This window comes from Perissodus microlepis, chromosome 10 (assembly GCF_051167445.1).
Source record: "Perissodus microlepis isolate ML-2025 ecotype Zambia chromosome 10, ASM5116744v1, whole genome shotgun sequence".
Classification (NCBI taxonomy): Eukaryota; Metazoa; Chordata; class Actinopteri; order Cichliformes; family Cichlidae; genus Perissodus; species Perissodus microlepis.
The window spans coordinates 24,965,115-24,986,047 of record NC_140470.1 but is presented as its reverse complement, the minus strand read 5'-3'; the positions used below and the strand labels follow the sequence as shown (position 1 = coordinate 24,986,047).

The 20,933-nt window shown below is 39.6% G+C and overlaps 2 protein-coding genes across 2 annotated transcripts; both read left to right on the top strand.

The window, feature by feature from the left end:
- The first annotated feature begins 296 nt into the window (after nucleotides 1-296).
- psmg1 (proteasome (prosome, macropain) assembly chaperone 1) lies at nucleotides 297-10,558 on the top strand. The gene is made up of 7 exons (XM_084940806.1): nucleotides 297-508; nucleotides 1,924-2,027; nucleotides 2,840-2,985; nucleotides 4,585-4,647; nucleotides 5,749-5,947; nucleotides 7,796-7,926; nucleotides 10,065-10,558. Exons 1-7 carry the CDS (start codon nucleotides 390-392, stop codon nucleotides 10,140-10,142), a joined length of 840 nt encoding a protein of 279 aa, XP_084796932.1. The 5' UTR covers nucleotides 297-389; the 3' UTR covers nucleotides 10,143-10,558.
- A 640-nt stretch (nucleotides 10,559-11,198) lies between these two features.
- ccdc15 (coiled-coil domain containing 15) lies at nucleotides 11,199-20,505 on the top strand. Its single transcript, XM_084940804.1, has 10 exons — nucleotides 11,199-11,594; nucleotides 12,278-12,427; nucleotides 12,830-12,925; nucleotides 13,864-13,980; nucleotides 14,072-14,173; nucleotides 18,014-18,121; nucleotides 18,203-18,306; nucleotides 18,592-18,786; nucleotides 19,441-19,589; nucleotides 19,669-20,505. Exons 1-10 carry the CDS (start codon nucleotides 11,421-11,423, stop codon nucleotides 19,716-19,718), a joined length of 1,245 nt encoding a protein of 414 aa, XP_084796930.1. The 5' UTR covers nucleotides 11,199-11,420; the 3' UTR covers nucleotides 19,719-20,505.
- Nucleotides 20,506-20,933: the final 428 nt, after the last annotated feature.

Genomic DNA, 20,933 nt, shown 5'->3' with positions numbered 1-20,933 from the left:
ACTAGTACCGGTACTGAAAAAAGAAAATTTATTCATAACACACGTGAAAAGACCAAGGAAAACCGAGTAAACGATAAAAACGATAACAAAATAACGCTGAAAACCGATTAAAAACCCTGAAAACCATACATTTCACACCTGAGCCTCAACTCTCGCGGCCCGGTACCAAACGACTCACGGACCGGTACCGCTCCGAGGCCCGGGGGTTGGGGACTGCTGATCTGGGGTTTGTAGGCTCAACTCATTTATTCTGAAATTTCAGTGTTTAAAATTAGGCTTTTATTCTGAAGAGATCCTGCTGCCGGCGGAAGTCGTGGCATGCACGTCATGGCTACCTGTCTAAAAAATCTGTAGCTAAACTTTCACTTTGTTCTGAAAGCACAACGATTATGGCGACGTTTTTCGGGGAAGTGCTGTCGGTTTACTCTCGGGCTGTGGAGGAAGACGACGATGAGCTTGATGAAAACGAGGAAGATGAGCAAATCCGCAGAGAGCTAGAGGAAAAAAGGTAAATAACTAGCTGTAGCATCGGGGAGTGAACGCAGGAAAAAGCATGCAGAGGGGAATCTGCTTTAGTTAATCTAGCTAGTTAGCTCGCTGAAATTCAGAGATTATTGCCAGTGAAATACTAAGACGTACAAAGCTATGCAGACCATATCATCCCAGTTTAAGCATTTTCTTACTCGGTCAGCTGGATGGATATCTGCCGCTGAAGCTAACTGAGCTAACATGACACATGAGTTTTCAGTTCACCCATTCAAACAGCATTTACACACTTAATGCAGGAACCAGTTTTTAACACTTTCATCAAGTGTACAAAAAGATATGGCAACATTGTCATTGCTATTATGCCCTTAAATACGGAAATGGTTAGTAATAATAATGATAATACAGAAACTTAGTAGTCAAACAAAACGTTAGGGTAGTGTCAGGAAGGGCATCCTCAAGAGTGAGATTTCCATAAAAATCAGTCGAAGCCCGGTTTATCAGTGCTGCTGATTGAAGACAGAAGAAGAGAAGATGTGTGTTTGGAAGCTGCCAGAGAGAAGGAAAGGTAGGAGGTGAGGGCAAGGACTTTAAATGCAAAGGATTTTAAATGTGAAGCTTTCATGGTGACGGAAAGAGGAAGACAACAGAGAAAAATAATGGATGCAATGAAGGAGGAGATACAGAGGGTTGGTCTGACAGAGGAAGATGTTAGGTTGGAAGGGTGAGATGGAGGCATTATCCATTACAAAATCATGAAAGTATTTGTATGTGCAGTTTTTCCAGAATTCGTTCTAGAGAATAGCACATTTTAGGAATGATTTCATGATTCTTTTATGTAAGACAAAAAAATATATTAAAATTAAGTTTTTCAAAGCCAAACCAACACATTGTGTGATGACAGGCAAAAAGTAGACACATAGATTTTTATTTTGTTTTTTGTCTTTCTTTTCATTCATTATATAGACAAAAGTTCATGTTACACCTCCAGGAGCTGCTCATCTATGTAAACCTGTAAGCACACAGTTTTTGTGCTGATGTTAATGCCAGGGGAAGTTTGGAGCTCTGCTTTCAAGGAGCAAGCAAGAGCGTAGGCGACGTTTACGCTCTGTATGCCTCAGCACTCAGCAATCCTGCCCTGTACATGATTTCTGAATGCTTCCCAATTCCCATAATATCACTTAAAGTTGTTCATGGAATATGGGAGGGAAGAAATATCACAAACTGTTGCAACAGTGGCGTCCTATTACAGCAATACACTTGATTTTAGTGATCTTCGTAGAACGACGTGTCTAAACTTGAGTTTAAATATTTTGTCCACTAAGCCCAGAACCCAGGATTGGCAGATCTCATTAGGAGGAGCAGTTTTATAAATGTATAAAAATGTTGATTGGGGGAAAAATCTTTAAACTCTTTCTTCTCCATAAAACCAAACAGAGAGGTTCGTCTGCACTGGAGCCCTGAAGTCTCTGAGTCGCTGAAGTCTGGAAACAAGTTGCAGTGTTCAGACTTCATCCTTGCTGTGGGACAAAATGCTTCCAGTAAGTTGCTGCTGTCTCTGTCCTGTCTGCTGACTCACCTGTGATTGGTTTAACTGGATGCCCAATGTTATTACACATTAAATGAATATTTAATATCCCCGTCGGGACACTGGAACACGGTGGACCAAAATGTCAGCTCAGAGGCAGTAACAGAATATTTCCAAGAATCTTTTGTACTTTTAAAAATGATGACATGGGGAGCGAGTAGGATATGGTGCTAAAACACTGCAGGAAATATAATGCAGACAGTCGGGGATTTGTGTTTTGATCATCACTTAATCTGCATCTTATTTTCTCAATTATTCAATGAGTCTTGAACCTTTGAATATGTAGTTTTTAATTTTTTTTAACTAACTGTTTTCACTGAGTTGGTGACTGTTTTATTTCTTTGAAGTGAGGTTTTGATCCACAGCTGTAGGTGGCAGTAGGCCACGCCCCTCGGCAACACTAACGCCGTATACTACTGTGGACTGGGATAGCAACAACATGCATTTTGGTGATCTGGAAAAATTCAGTTGACATCAGATCTTTTTCAATTCAGTTTTATTTATATAGCACCAAATGACAACAATAGTTGCCTTAAGGCACTTTATATTGTAATCCCAGTTAAATAAACTTATTAGTTTTTCAAGCCTACCTTCAATATCTTAAGTCTGGACTTTTATTTTTGCTCATAATCTTTCCTTTTGCTATTGTTCCCTTCCGTAAGGGGCACCAGTAGCGCTCTTGTTATTTCATGTTTCCTATTTGGAAATAAACACTTGACTAACTTGTGAGCTTTCTTTTAAAACTGAGAGACTCTGTCTGCACAGGTTTTCTGTCAGTGCACATCCTGTCCACGGCAAACTGGGATACAATCGGACATGCGTCGGCGTGGAACGAGAGGAGCCGAGCTGTAACGGGGCAAAGCTGCGAGGAATCAGTGTGTGTTTTCTACAGACACAAGGACAACCCAACAGTGAGTGACGCACCGAGCGGGGCAGCACTTCAAAATATATCTGAAAGCTCCTGACGGTCGAGAACTCGATGATCATTCGGTTTAATGGGTTTGCTCCTGAACTTCTGTTTAATATTTTTCAAGTGCTGTTTGAGATGTTCGCTCATTTATATCAAGGGCACTTTATAATGGCTGTGGCCTGTTCGCTGTCGAGCTGCAAACAGATGAGATATCATAAAAGAAAAATCTGAATAAATTACGTGCAGTGCAAGAGTAAAGAATGAAATGCTGGTTCTGTTACAAAACTTGGAAGAGAGGCCATTACACAGAGGATTAATGAACCCTGGTAATCTAGTGTCTATTGTCAGAGTTATAACCGACCGGTTGATTGTGTGCAGAACCGCCTGCCCTCAGCCACACGTGATTCAGTCGAGATAAATGTAGTGAACGGTTGCTCCTGTGCTGCCGAGGAAGCTTCAGATTTATCACACGTGTCCTGCTGCCTTCAGGTGGCTGCTGGGATTTAATGTACTGGGGGACCACAGGAGCAGCTGTGGACAGCAGATACCGCGACAGTTGGCCATTAATTTAAAGATCACTGATTTACTAAAAGTCCTGCTAGCACAACCTTCATTTTTAATGCTGATTTAAAGGGTGGGGAGTGTGTTTTAGACAGTAGTTGGTGTGTGTGGTGGAAAATAATGCAGCAAAAGCAGGGATATTAAGTCTAAATAAAGCTCTCAGTTCAGTGTAGGATCAAAAAACGTGATTTTTCTTTGAAGAGTCGAGAAGCCTGAAGAAGTTTGTAATGCGTCCACTTTAATCAGTCATCGGTGGAAAGAAAATTTTAATGTGAGTTAGAAGATAAATCATTGGTTTATGTTTTTTGATAAAGGCAAAATACCCAGTGTTTGCTGACCTCATGTTCCTGATTGAAATCTCTGACAATTAACTGACTAAATAGTAAAGTAATGCTCTAACGTAACCAACAAAATCAGTTGTAGAGTGTTGAATCAAACTAATTTAGCTACGTATTTAGTGGAAGGGGTGGCTACAGCCTGTCCCCTGTCCTAGAGTGAGAGGCGGGTTACACCCCGGAAAAGGTCACAGTTCATCCCAGTGAAAAACAACCATTCTCTTTCACATTCACACCCAGTTTAGCCAGTTTAGAACCACCTAAACTCATCTTTGTCTTTCTGTGGGGCCCCAAATTTACCGGTCCCATGTCTTTCAGTGTCAAGTACATTCTTCTTTAATGTTTTGGGGGGCAAACACCTTGTAGGTGGGTTTGCAGTAGTATTAAAAAACAAAAAACAAAACGAGAGACACTATATTCAAGACAAAAAATGGCCACACAAACTTCTGGATTATTTGAATATTTAAGAATCCATACTTGTGGGTCCTCTGGGTGTTTAGTTTGACTTTAATTCAACAACTTTAACTAATTATTGCAGAGCTTAAAATGTTGATTTACTCTTCTCTGATTTAAACTAATTTAATCAGTTAGAATATGGGGAAATCCTATTGCATTTGAATATTAAAGGTCTGAAAATGTTTAGTTTTTTTAAATTACGAAAGTATACTTGTTGCATAAAAAGTTTTATTTTTCTTTCCTTGAAGGTTTTGATATGCCAGGTGTCGTGCTATGTTGCAGAAGACCAGCTTTTTCAGTGGACAGAAAAGGTATGTTTAATGAACTAAGCGAAGAACTGCAGGGAGATTGTGTTATGTTGTTATTCTAGACTTTTTTTATGATGTGAAATGTGAGCCAGTGGTTGTTGGCGACCCATTCTGAGGACTTGAGCTGAGCATTTTTGACACTGAATGCTCATAAGCTAAGCCCGATTTAAAGAAAGCCCTGCTTCATGCAAGAAACTACTGGCTGAGCCTATAAACTCAGATTAGAGAGGTCAAATAAAACTTCTGGGTTGAGATTAGGGCCATGATTTTACAACAGCAGTTGTCCCCTGAAGTTTAATGCATTTAAACTTCAAACGTCCATCATTTATATACAGTTTGTTTTTTCTTTGTGCAGAGCTGTTCAGGCCAGCATCTGCTTCTCAGTCTCTAAACCGATTTTTTTTTTTCTTTCTTTTAGTTCAGCACAATTTTATTTGTTTTTTGTTTCACTCGTGAAGCACAACAGCATCATAAAGCATAAGGTTTGCTATAATATACATTTACCAGTATCTCATCCAGGCATGATCAAGAAGCTCAGATTTTTCAGATCAAACAGGAGAACTGGGATAAAGTGTGATCTTGTGATGGTTGTTGGTGCCACACAGGCTGGTTATAGAGATCAGAAACTGCTGATCTCCTGGGATTTGTTATAGTGCAAAAGCAGGGTAGCATCTCACACACTAAACCTTCAAATTGGCTACAGCAGCAGGAGACCAAAGCAAATTTCACTCCATTTGGCTGAGAACAATAAACTAGGCTATACTAGACACCGGCACACCAAAACAGAAGCAAATTGGAAAAATATCAACCGGTCTCACGAGTCTCCAGTCCTGCTGCCAGAATTTAGTGTAAACAACATTGATCTATCCTGCTTCGTGCCAAATGTTCAGGCTGGTGGTAGTGTGGAACATTTTCTTGGTACATATTAGGTCCCTTATGTGTTCAGTAATAAATCAACCACTGAGTGTACAGTAATTATTTATTTACTGGCTTTTTTTTAACCACACACTGAGATTACAGTGAGACATGGAGGTGGTTTTTCAGCGTGACCAGCATGGTTAAAGTGTTGTTTGCCTGACTGTGTGTTTCTTTTGTGTCCTGTAGGTGTTTGACTGTCTGCAGCACAGAGAGCTGAATGTGACGGTGCTGTCAGACACCTCTGTGGCTGATTATAAGACGGCAGACTATCTGGGCGGCAGCTCCGCTCCCTTCCTGCGCTCTCTCCACACCAGTGCTTTTGGTGATCAGCCTGTCTGCCAGTCACTGGAGCAACCCAACATAGTTACTGGACTTGCAGCTGCAGGTATTACTGTTGCACGACTGCGTGACTCGGATGTCTCAGACTTAAACTGTTCGTACTTCTTTTTCTCTCTCATTTTGCAAACGCACAAGGAAAACCTATAGACGCTGCATAAAAAAAATGCAACTCTGCTTCCCCAGTCGTGGTATTGCTGTGCAAATTTAGCAGAAAAAAAACCCCTTTGATGTTTGATTGAATGGCAGCTTTATTCTTACAGATGGGTTAGGGAGGCATTTTCCTTTAACCCAGATTTCCTGCCTTCTAGGCAACCTTTGCTAAGCTATTTTGGTGTCATGTGCACCTCTTGTTTCCTTTCCATATTTGAAATCAACACCTGCCAAGCACCAGATTCTCCTACTGAACAACATATACACGAATAAGTCTCTGATAGGCCAAAATCTGCCAGAAATATAAGCCAAGTGATTTACTGGTCAGGCTCTAGTTCTGCAGACCGTATTCCCATTCTTTATAAATGAATGGAAAAACCCTCTACAGAGTTTCTATAGAGTCTTATGTGTTAACTCAGGAGTTTTATCTTACTTCTGTAAGACATTTATCTGAAACAGTGTAGATGACCAGGACAATTACTGTGAAAAGAAGAAACCGGAAGAAGTAATTTTCTCACAGACCTACAACAAGTCATGTTTCTGGTATAAATTAGGCCTTAACAAAGGAATTACCTCAAACGTTTTTCATGACCACCAGAGGGTGACACCTGTGCTTGCACAAACACCCCAGTACTGTAGAAGTCTGTGTAAAAGCAGCGTTTGGCCCCAACCTCTGTTTGCTTATGAGTTTAAGGGCTTGGTCATGTGATTTGAGTCATGCTGACTAAACCATGAAGCCCATTTTGTGAATTTTGTTCTGTTTAAATTTCCAAATGATTTATCTGGCGTATGCTCATGCTAATGTCTTGTTATTGACGTGTCACTGGCTAGTGAGCATGCGGTTTCAATCACATCCACACCTTGCCCATTGCAAAAGGTTTCAAGACACCAAAGCTCAGTTTGACGTCACAGTAGCTATGTCCATCTTTTGTGCCGTGATTTGGATGATGTTCTTAAACTGAACCAGATACTTTGGTTTTTACCTTAAAACCAAAGTATCTGGGCTCTGTGGTGTAGTGGTTAACACATACATGCCAAAAATCCCTGGATGGAGACACAAGTCCAGCCTAAAGAGGTCACAAGTTAATGCACTCCAAGTGCTGGTCAAAGACCAGATTAATGGGATTATTGCATCAGGAAAGCCGCCTCTCTCCACTGCGGTGACCCCTTGGGAAATAAGCGAGCTGCTGAAAATATCTTACTGTTCATTGTGAACTGAGATCAGTGTTATAACTTAAAAATATTTTCACTTTCTGTGTATGTCATTTCCAATTTGGTCTTGAATTCCGTTTAAAGTGGCTTTAAGAAGGTGCTTTATAAAGACACATATTTAACACCTAGTTCTGCTGCACAGCACCAGTCTTTCTCTTCAGTAATGGGACAAAGTGAAATAGGCTGTAAAAGTGTTGTAAATAAAGCTTTAGCTGGGTTTGTTTCCCAGCTTTTCTTGTTGAAGTGTCCTTGAGTAAGATACTGAACCCCAGTTTGCTCCTGATGTGTGTCTGTGTGTGTTTGAGAAGTCACTTTGGACAACAGTTTCTGCCAACTGAATGAAATGTGGTGCCATTAGGCTCCTCTCCACTCACTGAGAACACAAAGTCCTGCATCCTGATTTTTGGTGCGAGTGCTCTTAAAGACGCAGGTTCCAAACAAACAGATGTATCATCAGGAGATCACTGGACGGTCACGCACACCTCATATCAATAACCTTGGTGTCTTCTTCTTCTTTGTGCTGTTTCATCAGTACTGAACCACTGCCAGGTCCACCACATCGCCGCTGTTGTTTACCAGTGTTACAGTGATGTCATTGGCCCTGACTCTGTCACCATGGAGACCTACAAGCCTGTGTTAACCAAACTTGGCAGATCTATACAGGTGAGCAGTTTTTCCTTTTTATATCTGAAGAGGCTTTTAAAAAGGTCACAAAGGAAGGATGCACACGAATGTCCTACATCTGCTGAGCCGCTCTCTTGGCTGAACCCCAGTCGATGACGCCACTGCAGGTTTTAATGATGATGGAAATAGAGCTGTAAAGTTTGAGGAGCAAACTTTCAAAAGTTTATTTCAATCTTAAGGTCTGTCTTTCGAACAATAGCCACAGTCAGAGCTCCCGCAGGTCATTTAAAAGTCACAGATAGTGAGTGAAACTGAAAGAAAGTGTCTCCTGAAAAGGTGTGCGATTAAGAGAAGTCATAAACACTTTCATTTTGTAAATAGGTTGCTCAGCATTTGTTATTCTGTTGTCAACCTCTATTTATTTTAAGATTCACCTACATTTTATTTATAGAGCAACACAATAAGGGTCATCTCAAGGCATGGTACATGGTAAGGTAAAGACCCTGCAATATTACAAGGGGAAACCCAAATGATCAGAAGCTTACCTATGAGCAAACACACGGCGACAGTGGGAAGAGATCCCCAGCAGAACCAGGCTCAGGGAGGTGATGGGAAAGAGAAGAGAGACAAAGGGAGAGCAGAGAGAGATGAAGACAAAGCAAACTATAGGAGTGAGCAGACAGAATTTAATGCTATGCAGTAGCAGTGTATAGATGCATTGTGAATGAGAAGAGCAGAGTTGAGATTGGTCGGTGCATCATGGGAAGTCTCCCAGGAGTCTGAGCCTGCAGCAGCATTAACTACGGGATAGCTCAGGGTCACCTCTTCCAGCCTAACTATACCCTAACTGGGAAACAGCCCTAACTGGGAGCTTGTTCCACAAAAGAGGGGCCTGGTATCAAGTTAACCAGAAGCCAGAAAAGCAACATTATAACAGAGACTCATACAGAGTATTTAAAACAATAGGAAGCATCTACTGCATTTTCTGTGTTTCTCCTGTTGTCTCCTGTTCCAACCCACTTTAGGACATCTGCGTAGATCACACACTGATAATCCTTCACAAAAGATGCAAATGCAGCAGCACTAGTTTTCAGCATGAAAAGGATATTTCTAATTTTAGCTATATTGTTCTGATAAATAAAGGTAGTCCTAGATGGGTTTAATCGATGTTAAAGAACTCCTTCTGGTCAAAAATGACTCCCGGGCCACCAGAGTGAGTGTCTGGTTAGACGTCTGTGAAGGTTCTCAGTCATCCAGGTCATCGTGGTGGAGAGAATCTGGGACTTTCCACCATTTGACCCTTAGAACTGAAGAAGCTTCTCGGATGAGAGGTGAAACGTCTTCAAGCAACATAAACAAATCCAGACGCTTTTCTTAAGCTCCTTAGACTGTCTGGTTAGACCTTTGAGATTTCTTGTAGACACAGTTCACAATCTAAACTCATGTCAAACTTCGGTAGGTTTACTTTATTACGAGGATCATTAACGGCTTAATCTTGTCAGTAATCACATTTTTGTTCATCAGGCCGGCATGGTGGATAGCTCTAATCCATACAACACTCATGAGCCTTGACGGCTTGTTGCAGTGCAGGAGAGGCAGAATCAGAATGGAAGCCAAATGAAAGCGCTTCACTGTTGAATTTATCTGAAATATGGTTCCCAAATGAAACCAAACCCAGAAGCAGCGATTCCAGCAGCAGCTTGTGTTATAATTTTTCTCTTTCAACCTTTAAGATTTTTGATTTGATAAAACTTTGCGAAAAAGTGCCCTTGGAGACACAGATTAAAATCTCCCAAGAAAGTTTTAGGTTTGCATGTTTGACTTATTATCAAAGATGCTTTCCGATGCAGCTGCTCTTTCCCTGCTGATGAATTATCCAAGAGTGATTCATGCTCCAGCTCTGACTCAGGCAACATTGTCTCTGGTTACTTCACAAGTCAGGTGTCTAAGATCAGAGAAGATGAGGTTTTTTTCCAGCAAATTTGTCAGTGCCTACCGTAACGATGGAAATGCGCTTTATTTATACCCGAGATCTCTTTTATATACTTTGAAACCCTTGCAAGTTTTTAGAGAACATAAGTCATCAAATCCATGAGGGTTTATAAAACAAAAAGCTGTATTTAAATGAAACAAAACTGTTTCTCATTTTAATTTCCTGCATTTCTCTTTCTCCTCAGCTCGATCCGTCTCCAAGCACAGATGCCCTCCGCAAGTTTGTCAGGACCACCGACCTTCAGAGCAATCTTTATATCTGAATCCGTGCTGCACACTCTGTAATTCTATTTTTCTGTCGTAAAATGCTGTCATTTTTTAAAATAAAGACATTTTAAGGAAAAACATATTAGAAATCTTTTAAGTTTAATTATTTACTTCAGTCTGTCCATAAATAATAGGTCCTAAAAGTTTCCAAAGAAATGCAGATGCATAACAAGAAAGCTGTTGCAGCTTTATGGAGAACATATATAAACTTTTAACTTGCATGTAACTATTTTCTTAAGAATTACAGGCTAAATCGTTGCACAAGGTGATACAGACAGTTCACGTAAAAACATTTCCATCGGGGATAAAAACAGCTGAGGTTACTTGAAACTACAGATTTGTAAACTGCTCAAAAGTTTCCTCCGTTTTCCTTCCTCTCTGATTCCTGAATAAAGTCAATTTTATAAATATTTTTATTGGGGTTTTTTTTCTTCTAGAGAGTCAGATAAGTATTTTTTGAATGCATATAAAATTTGGTACAAATATTCTTGGATGAAATCTGTCAACCTTTGGTTCCTTCGGAGTTTTTGTGCCTGCAAAACTAATAACACTCCCAGATTAGTGAGCCTTGAAAAAGCATGTTTGATAGACGTGTCCTCTGAGCTATAATCTCTTGAATTAATCTCTTACATGAAGTTATTAAGTGCTATACATATCCTTTTGGGCGAGCATGTGTCCTTATTCCCACTGATCTCCTGTCAGCTGTGCATGCTATGGCAACAGCAAAAATAAGCCCAACAGTAGCTGAGAAGGGCCTATATTTCCATTTTATGGCAAGCACAGTTTCATTTTGGTGCAGAAAAAAGACAAAACTGAAAGCAACATGTCACAAAGGCTACCAAAATGCTTCATTATAAAGTCTTCTTACACATTTCCAAGTTATATGTATGCATGTAATCATTGTTTATGAAATTATTACTATAATTTATGATATGGACAGATTGATAGAGTCGTTTCATTTCCCAGTGTGTGGGGATGACAGCCCTGCCAGTGTTTCCTCCAGGCCAGATGGGGGCAGCAATGCGCCGGTGAACCCCAAAACGCTCAAAGAAGTTGAAGTGAGCGAAACTCAAACAAACCAGTTGGTCTAGATTGTGCACAGGTCCTCGTAACAGGTGCTTTAAAAATTTTTATTTTTTGCCATTTAAACAGTGGAAATCGTGCATAATAGAGTCGATGTATGTGCTGTGTCTGTCTGTAGTAAGCCCGCGTAAAAATATTACTATCTGTGGGTTAGCCCTGCTTAAAACGTTAGCCTGGTTACCAGGCTACCAATGAATGCTAACCGGGTTATAGCTCCTAAAAACGGCAGGAACAAAGCTCCAGTCGGGCGGATGAAGGAACACCGAGCCTTCAGAGCCAGCAGAGTGCTGGCTGAGAGGAACCAGGCGGTGGTGGCGGTGGGAGCCTGGGTCGAGGGCGGACAAGACTTCGTGGAGCATCCGGCTGTAAGTTTGGATGTGGAGAAGCTAACTGCTGACAGTTAATGTTTGTTGACATAAGCTCTCCTTCCCATTTAAATTTACTTCATACTAAAGAACTATCGATATATAAGCAAATATTTACACCGGAGGAGTTTAGACATTTATTATAACTGTTATTAATGTTGAATAGATCCAGTGTGTCCACACACATTGGTTGGTCTTAATCTAAAATCACTCTTCACTTTAAAATTATGTTTCTAAGAAATTTCACATTTCACTGTCATAAATCACCCCGATGTTCATCTCCACCTGCTCCACCCTGCTTGCACGCTCTTTTTTACCTCTCATGTGCACTGTCTGCTGGTGTGAGTGGTCATCCACCTTCGCTATTACACCTGTCTCCTTCTCATTAACACACATGTATTCTGTCTCTCTTCTACTGACTATGAATGAATGGGTGCACTTGTGATTTGGTAAGAAAAACCTGGAAAATTTCTATTTAAATTCCAACTGTGCAAGATCATAGACTTATCAATATTGAGACACAGGAGGATTTTACATTAATTAAAGAATAGAAGGACATTTAACTGGCAAGTAGACTTGCCCTAGATGCAAATTTTATATAAGGTTAGCTGGTGCAAGTCTTAGTTGCCCTTGGTTTTCTTCACTACAGTTTTCTAAACTAGTTTTCCTGTGTCTTGGTTTAGGCTCTTGCTTTGCTGACTGATGAGCTACAGGCAGAGAAGAGGAGGGAGAACGAAGAGAGCCTTCAGCGTTTTCAGGATGAAGTGCGCCACCGTGTGGCACAGAAAGCACATTTGTTCAAGAAGAGACAGCAGCTGCAGACAGATCCAGTGGTAAAAATAAACTTGACTCAAATGAAGTGTTAATTATGTTCCTTTCACCACAGATTCCCACCTGAAATTAACACTGCAGCTAACAGGATTTATAGCTAACATTATTGAGTTATTTTGACTATCATTTAGAAAAGGTAAAACAAATTGTAATGTACTATCATTGTCATTGTTAAATGTATCAAATATATTCCAGGTGTTTTATTACGTTTACTATCTAATTAAATGGCATGTTTATGATAACATAAAACCCTTAGAAGAAGCAGCTCCTCATATCTGAGAAAACTTTGTGAAACCACATTTTAAACGCACGCATAGCTGAGCCCTCTGATTGCCTTTCCTGCTGCTGCTGATGTTGTTGTCTGCTTGTCCTGTATTATTGCATATGGTGTATTTTTTGTCCAGGTGACACCTGACACGCGAGTCATCTGGACCCATCATGAAGGTGAGACAGTGAGAACTGCTGCACAGCAAAGGGTGATGGAGAGGAGACCTCAGGAGGTGAGATATTAGTAAATAATTACAGGTACAATGTGTGCACCCTCCAGAGAACTAAACTTTAGTGAGATGTGAGTTTTAGATGTGCTTTCAGCTTAGTTGCTTCAAGTAGGCGAAGCTGAGGCCTAGCAGACACTGATTGGCCACGGCTGCCTATTTAGGACCTACTGTCAGTCACAGGACGACACCCTAACTTTAAGGCTTAACAAAATCCAAGCGGATGAATTATAAAATGTTCACCCACCATACAGGTGTCATTAAAGGGGGCAAGTATCCATAGAGACCAAAACTGTAAATGTGCTCATATAACATGTGAGTCTATTGAGACTGACGATCTTTCGCATCAAGCCTCAAATGGCCTTTAGAAGAAGTGCAGTTTGTGGCTTCATTTGTAGGCCCCAGAGGTTGCTTTCCGGAGTCTTTCCTGATTATAAGAAGCTCTTAAACCTGTATATTTCTTTTGTCTTTAATGACATGTTGATCAGTGACTTATGTGTGTGTGGGTAAGGTGTGGCTGAGAAATTTAATGTAATGTAGATATTTACAAAGAGTGTCTGCATTGTTTATTGTCCACCAGGGGTGCATCGAGTTTTCATTCCACTTGTAAACTGATAGTCATCTTCTTTATAGGATTCATTAACCAGCCTTGAAATCCTTTTTTAAAAGTTTTTAAAATATGTTTTAAAAGTATTATCATTGAATTTAAAAGAAATTTATTTGAAGTTTGCAGTATCTGCCTCAAACGTCCATCTATTTGTTGAGACCTTGTTATCTGTATATGTTCTTTTTCTTTATTTTTTATTGTGTCTGATTGTTTATATTTTGCAGTGTGTAAAGTGTGCTGTTCTTGGATTGCAGAATGATTCCACTGTTCCTTGTGTGACTTCACGCAATGTGACACTGATTAATCTGGATTTGTATTTATTTCCACAATTTTCCAGTCTGCTGAAGGCATGAGGCAGGTCAGACTCAGACTGGCTGCCTGTCAGGTGATGCAGCAAGAGGAAACAACGTCAGAACTTCCTGGAGGCAGCTGGAATATCTCTCAAACGAGACATGTGAGTGCCTGTGTCTCATGCTTGTTCCTCTTTTCAAACCCATAATTCCATATTCGGGTTATAATTAAACATTTCCCCTTTCACCTCACAGAAAGCAGAATCTCATGCTCTGGGAGCAGAGGAGGATGCTCTAAGAGAGGAAGATGATGTTGTCTTCACCAGTCGACATGAATGTCCACTTGTTCAACAGAAGGTGACTGAATATTCAAACTGTGTCCCATGTTTATTCCTTTCAGTTTTTAATGGTTTTTCTTAACGTGAAATTCATTATATCCACACATTTACCGACCAACTCGGCCACCACATAGTTACAGATAAGATTAAATTATTTGGAGCATTCTGAGCAGGTGCATTTGCACTGTAAGATGCTTTTTTAGTCAAAAACCAACATTGAAATTCAGTGAATTTGGAACTTGCTGTACACCTCCATTAAAAATTACCTTCACTTTCATGTCATATAGTATTTAAAAGATGGATGTAAAGCTTCTGGATCTTAAAAGTGAAGCCTGCATGGAAGTACCCTAATACTCCATTCTTTCTAATAGTCAGCAGGGGGTGACTCCTGGTTGTAAAAAGAAACAAGTCTATGGAAAATGACCCTATGCTTCCTCCACAGTCACTCAGAAATGGGAAGTTGAATTAATAGGTGGCTACACGGTAGCTACGCCATATTGAAACAGGCTAAAAACAGCAAGATGTAGATAGTAAATTTGATGATCAGGCAGTTTACGATTGCAGTAAAGGTCAGAACTTGGCTCTTTGCGATGTGATGGTAAACAGGAAATCTGATGCTTTAACTGTTGGTGGATGTCAGGCTGAAAGCTCAGTGCTAGGAAGAGTAGTAGGCTTTTCTCCTCTTCTCTATTGCTGCATTTTTAAATGCCTTACACAGTGTTTATTGAGTGTAAATCGTTACCTTTAATGTTAAAGTCCAATGTGGATTCTTAAGAATTATTTTGCCTACATGGGATGGCTAGAGCATGATGATAAACTCAACTCTTTCAACCCACAAAGATTAGATTTGATTACTTCTGTTGTACCCTTAATGATGAGTTTTGACACTTTGGTGTATGCCAATAAAGACGTGGTTTGACGGCCATTAGAAAAGTTCCTGGGTTGCTGCACTGGCAGAGTCCACCCTCACCAACGTCCAGTTATTCTGTTCTATAAGCAGGTCTGAAAGCACTCAGTTCAGCAAAGAGCTTCAAGGGCTATAGATTTAAGAGTGAGCCTCTGTTTCACTCTTGCCAAAAACACGTATAGTTCAAAGTTTATGAGCATGATATAACGCCTCAAAGAGCAGAATTATAAGCCTGAAACCAGGTCAGGTTTCATTATTTCAGTACAGGCTGTAATGTTTAATTTTACCACATCAACATCATCATCATCATGATAATGACGTGGATGTGTGTGAGGTTAATGGAAAAAATATATATAAATATAATGTCCAGTTCCCTCTCACATCTTGTGAATCATTATAAGCTCCAAACAAGGACAGTAACATAAAGTAAGGCTTATGTCAGGTTTCCTCTGTCTGTACAGATTTTTGCTTTTGTTTTTGTGTTGACTTGTTTTCACAGGAAATTGAGTGAGCTGTCAGCTAACCACACAGATGTGAGTTTAGCCTCAGGGTTGTGTGTATCTTAAAAACAGTGTTGCGAGATTGTGAGTTTGCTGGATGAGTAAACCTGTGTAAAAAAACTAGAGTGTTGTTAAAATTGTCACTTGTTTTAAATATTTCTCACTTTGCACGCACCTTAACTGTGGCATAACTTTAATCTTTACCAGCTGCAGCCTGTACATATGGAGTTATGCATATGAATGTTATACATTTTCAGTGCACTACACTACCTTGTAATGCTTTTAGTTGCTACTGTTGATCCATCCATTCGCTTCCGCTTATCCTTTTCAGGTTTGCAGGGGGCACTAATGGGATCAATGGGATTAATGGGATGAATTGGAGATAAATATTGGCCAATAGAAAAGGGATAAGATGCCAGCAAAAAAGTAGAAAGTTCTTTATATTTATTAATTAATTAATTTATTAATGGCAGAAATGTTTCAGCAATAAATCATAATCTGGGTAGCCTAATACAGACAACAGTCACAATAATGAAAGTCAGGTTAGATTCCTGTAACATTCAGAAATCAGAGCTCTAATTTTAAAATAAAACCAGCACAACATACAAAAATACAGTTTTTGAAAAATAGTATCAAGACAATATCAATATACACACATAATCTATGATGTTAAAATCACTAGACATAGGAAAAATAAATGTGTAAAAATATAAATATAATATATGTAGGTAGAAAGTTAACACTAAAGTTAACAGATGTTGAAAAAATCCATAAATATTCTGCAGCTAAATGACAAAAACATATATTCAATATCAAATATCAGTGCACAAAAGGTATCCGCTTACATCATAGCTTCCCAGTTTAGACATTGGGGGATTATCTCCTGTTACAGCAGAAAAGCAGAAGGATAAAGAATTATGGCAATGAGCCCTGACTAGTATTTCTCTCAGGTTTTTAGCACAAATTGATTTATTATTGAACAAATGACCTGTGTAAGGGTCACCAGATAAAATATGCCAATATTTACTGATACTTCTTTGTAACTGTTAAGATAAAGGAGAAAATGTGGTGGCAAACACCACATTTTTGAGCCCCTCCTTGAGATACATTTAGGTGTCAATAAATTACTGCTCTCTATGTTTTTGACTCTATCTTTCAGATAGAGTCAGGTCTCTTAAAGCTGTAACCTCTAATGGTTACAAATATCTCAGGCTTGTTCTTCAAAGGCTTTTTTGTATATTATGCTTGTGTCTTTTTCTTTTTTTATGTTATGATTGGCACAGTTTTGCTTTTTTGGAGGCGTTTTTCTTTACAGATGTTATTCATTAAGTAATTATTACTTATTATTAACTAATAGCATTATTACTTAATGCTAAGTTATAGCATTAACTAATAAGGCACTACTTTTTGATTGGTCAAAGAGTCTAACCTGGCTTTTAAGGGAAGTATTATCCAATAAATACTGTACAAACTACAGTATCTAATTAATAAAGGGAAATATAACAAAGTAGCTCTGTAGCAGAGAATAGGATAAATCAGAGATTGGATGTGCAGGAAACTCTTATTAAAATGAGTTCTTATAGGATGTGTCAACATTAACCAATAATTGCAAAGCAAAGCGTCTGGACTTCTTTAAGTTGCTTGAAGACGTTTCACCTCTCATCCGAGAAGCTTCTTCAGTTCTAAGGTCAAATGGTGGGGAGTCCCAGATTTAAACCTAGTGGGAGTATCCCCCCACAGAGGGACAAAAGGACCCCCTGATGATCCTCTAATCGCCTGAGCCAAGGTGTGAAAATGGGTGTGGGTCCCAATCAGCCAGGGTTTCAGGTGAGCTCATTGTGAAACCTGGCCCCACCTTATCATGCGAATTCCTGAGGTCAGATGGCCCAGGATGTGAGTGGGCATTAAGGCGTCTGGGGAGGGAACTCAAAACTGGATTATAGATGGCAGACAGTTGGTGTCGTAAACCACCAGCTCTGTTCAAAGATGGTCGCTCACAGTGGACATAGATGGCTTCTTTCACTCCTCTTTCAAACCATCTGTCCTCTCTGTCCAAAATGTGAACATTGGCATCCTCGAAAGAGTGTCCTTTATCCTTAAGTTCTTAAGCTTAAGCTTCTCGGATGAGAGGTGAAACGTCTTCAAGCAACTTAAAGAAGTCCAGACGCTTTTCTTTGCAAGCTCATTTGACTGCGATGACCTGGATGACTGAGAACCTTCACAGACATTAACCAATAATATAAAGTCAATTTTTTAATATTTGAATATCTATTTATGCTTATAAACTGATATTTTGGAGGAATACATTTTTATTTTTATTTAAAAAAATGTTTGTTTGAATGTCAACTTTTTGATAATAATGTGCTTTTAACACCTTCATACATACATTACTTTGGCTGAGGGTCAGTAGATCAGTCTTCACTCGTCTTTATTTTATTTGTATGCTTTTCAGGGAAGTGAACGTCCACTGTGGAATCCTGAACAATCACAACCTGATTCGGGATTCACATCCAGCTTCAGAATCTGGCCTCTGACTGACCAAGAAGAACTGAAAAGACAGGTAGGAATCAGAAGCATGCACAAACCTTTGGCTTTACTGGTTTGATGTCAGACGTCACAGACAGCGTGTTTGTCTCTGCAGCGCCAGTCTCAGTTCCTGATGCACCGCCGCCTGGCCATGAACACTGAGAGAGAGCAAGTGAAGGAGAACAAGCAGCACAGGAAGCACCTGAAACAGACAGCAAGGTGAAGAGAGGACAGGCGTACCATGCTGTATCGCTTCCTCTTGTGGTTTGGGGCGTTCCATTAAAGTGAATCTAAATCTCTATAGTGTGTCAAACAGCAGATCTCTCTAACATGACACATTTTCACAGCAGAGGAAATAAAAACATTTGTTTTCTTAGCTGAACAGTGAGCTTGCTTGGAATACAATAGATATCCAAAGTAATTAAAAAAAACCCTCCTTTAAACTTAAATTACATGTTATTGTCAGTGAAAATCTCCTTTCGTGTGTTCCTGTCTTCACCGAAGGATCAAAGCGGAGAAAGAACAGATCCGTCTGGAGGAGGAGAGGAAGCTGGAGAGAGTTCAACAGCTCGCAGAGGCCAGGCAGAAGCTGGAGGAGAGGGAGCTGCTGATTCTGGAGCGACTAAAGCTTGAGGAGGATGAGAGAGCTGTGGAGTTACAGAGGAGGAAAAGAGAGGAAAAAGGCAAAGTAGCTGCTAGGTAATTAAGCAAGAGAGACTCAACTGAATATACCTAATGCAATTAAAACAGGAAAATCCACTGATGTTTAAATGTGGAAGTCTGTTTGCAGTCATTGGAGAGTGCTACTTGATTTTTATTTAAGGCTAGATTTTGAAGGCTTTTGTAGCCTCCAATAGGATAACAGATGTAAACCTGCTGCAAACCTATTTGAGAGACGGGGCATATGTGGGTCTGTAGGGTTAATTTTCATTTTCTGCCACTCATCTGGAGTCGCATAATATTTCTCCCCATTAGTGTTTTCTGCCTCTTCCTGGCTAGAGTCTGGTCCATTTCCAGGTCCAGTGAGATGTGGTGTATAATCAATCAAGACATTTTTGTATATTGACAAGTGATCAGTAGGGGAAGGGGAGAATGTGAAGTCATCTTTATGGGGCGAAGAGTTAAAATTTTACTTTCTAATTGTTTTTGTGTCGTTAGAAATAAAATGAGCTTGACTGTAGCTGTGACTTCAGTAATAAATATATAATAAAATTGATCAAATTTTAAGTCCCAGTTACACAAATGGGAAAAGTGATACCCCCTGTTTGTAAGTATGACCCTCACAAACCACTGTTTAAAAAAAAATGTATGCATGGCTTTGTGAAGCTGAACCTCTCCTTATTATTTCTGCAGGTTCATTGAAGCTCTGAGAGCTCAAATGAAGGAGCGAATGTCTCAGGTGAAACTGGAGCTCCCTCCTCTCTGCTGCTGTGCGTCCTCGTTCTGGGACTCCCACCCCGACACCTGCGCTAACAACTGTGTTTTCTACAATAATCCCAAAGGTGAGGAATTCACACTCAACCATCTGCTTGCTTACTGAGCTTCAATCCAACTACATGAAAACATTTTTTTGTTCTGCAGTTTATGCCCAGGCCCTACATTCAGCGTTGGCGAGTTTGGATTTGCAGTAAAAGGAAGCTGATGTCTGCCTGAAGGTCCGGTCTCAGATTTTGGGAAATCTTGTGTACGTTTTCTAACCTACGTTCAGATCAGTGCTCTCGCTTAGCACTGAGGAGTCCAGGACATGTTGAGCCTCCACAATAGAAGAGATTTATATGTTTCAGTTTATTGTTGTCTTCCAGAAATAAAATCATACGTTTCTCTAAGCTCTAAGGAGGGAATCCAGAATGATGCTTTTACTCTGAAATGTTTTAAAGATGATTTGGTGCACAGATTGTTTTCTAAATGAGCAATAACAAACATGATGTTTCTCATTGCCTTTGACTCCTGTCGTTGCCTGTAGCATTATTATCGGATCATCTTCACTTTCCCCAGATCTTTGATTTTAATACTTGGAAAACTGATCATGTTGTCACTGAACAGTCAGATTCCTATATTTATTCTGCTGGTTGTGAAGAATAACACGGAGTATAAAATTTCCTTTTGAACTCTTTGGCTTTGTTTAATTATTTCTTATTAAAGCTGACAGAAATTTGCTTTGATTTATTTATTTGTAATGAAGGAATTTGTGCAGTGTCTTACTCTGTGTATGTAGTTTTAATGGCGGTAGTTAATGTGCTGAGTAAGCAACTAAACTTGAAAATGTCCTTGTGAGGATTTGCTGTTTGTTGTGTGGGTTTTAGGACTCCATTTAACAAATAACACTTCTGTTATGTTGTTGTTTTTTTTAAATGTCACTTTCTGTGGTAAATACAAATTGTGAAATGGTGTGGTCTTATAAACATCTGCTTTTAAAAATTGTATTCCTTTTTATGATTTTGTGACCGATGCACATTTATATGTTTTAAAATGGTGATAGTTATTTACACTTTTATTATTTTAACATCAGCTCCAGTTATTTTTGTTACATTGTGGTTACATAGTTGTGTAGCTCATTCACTGGCAAAATATCAGACTCACTGGCCCTTTTGTTAGGTCACCCATTCAGTTGCTTGTTACGTCCTTTAATTTTCCAATCACATGGCAGCAGCTCAATGTATTTGGGCTTGTAGACATGGTCAAAACAACCTGCTTAAGTTCAAATTGAGGATCAGAATGGGGAAGAAAGGTGATTTAAGTGACTTAACATGGCATGGTTGCTGATGCCTGACTGGCTGAACTTTATATTTTAGAAACTGCTGATCTGCTAGGATATTCCCTCACAATCTCAGGAAATTACAACAACA

Bases quoted from the DNA above. Each gene is read 5' to 3' on its own strand.
- psmg1 (XM_084940806.1), top strand. From the start codon at position 390: ATGGCGACGTTTTTCGGGGAAGTGCTGTCGGTTTACTCTCGGGCTGTG. The intron at 4,648-5,748 runs GTATGTTTAATG...TGTGTCCTGTAG, and splicing joins TTTTTCAGTGGACAGAAAAG to GTGTTTGACTGTCTGCAGCA. The intron at 5,948-7,795 runs GTATTACTGTTG...CTGTTTCATCAG, and splicing joins TACTGGACTTGCAGCTGCAG to TACTGAACCACTGCCAGGTC.
- ccdc15 (XM_084940804.1), top strand. From the start codon at position 11,421: ATGAATGCTAACCGGGTTATAGCTCCTAAAAACGGCAGGAACAAAGCT. The intron at 12,926-13,863 runs GTGAGATATTAG...ACAATTTTCCAG, and splicing joins TGGAGAGGAGACCTCAGGAG to TCTGCTGAAGGCATGAGGCA. The intron at 18,122-18,202 runs GTAGGAATCAGA...TTGTCTCTGCAG, and splicing joins AAGAAGAACTGAAAAGACAG to CGCCAGTCTCAGTTCCTGAT.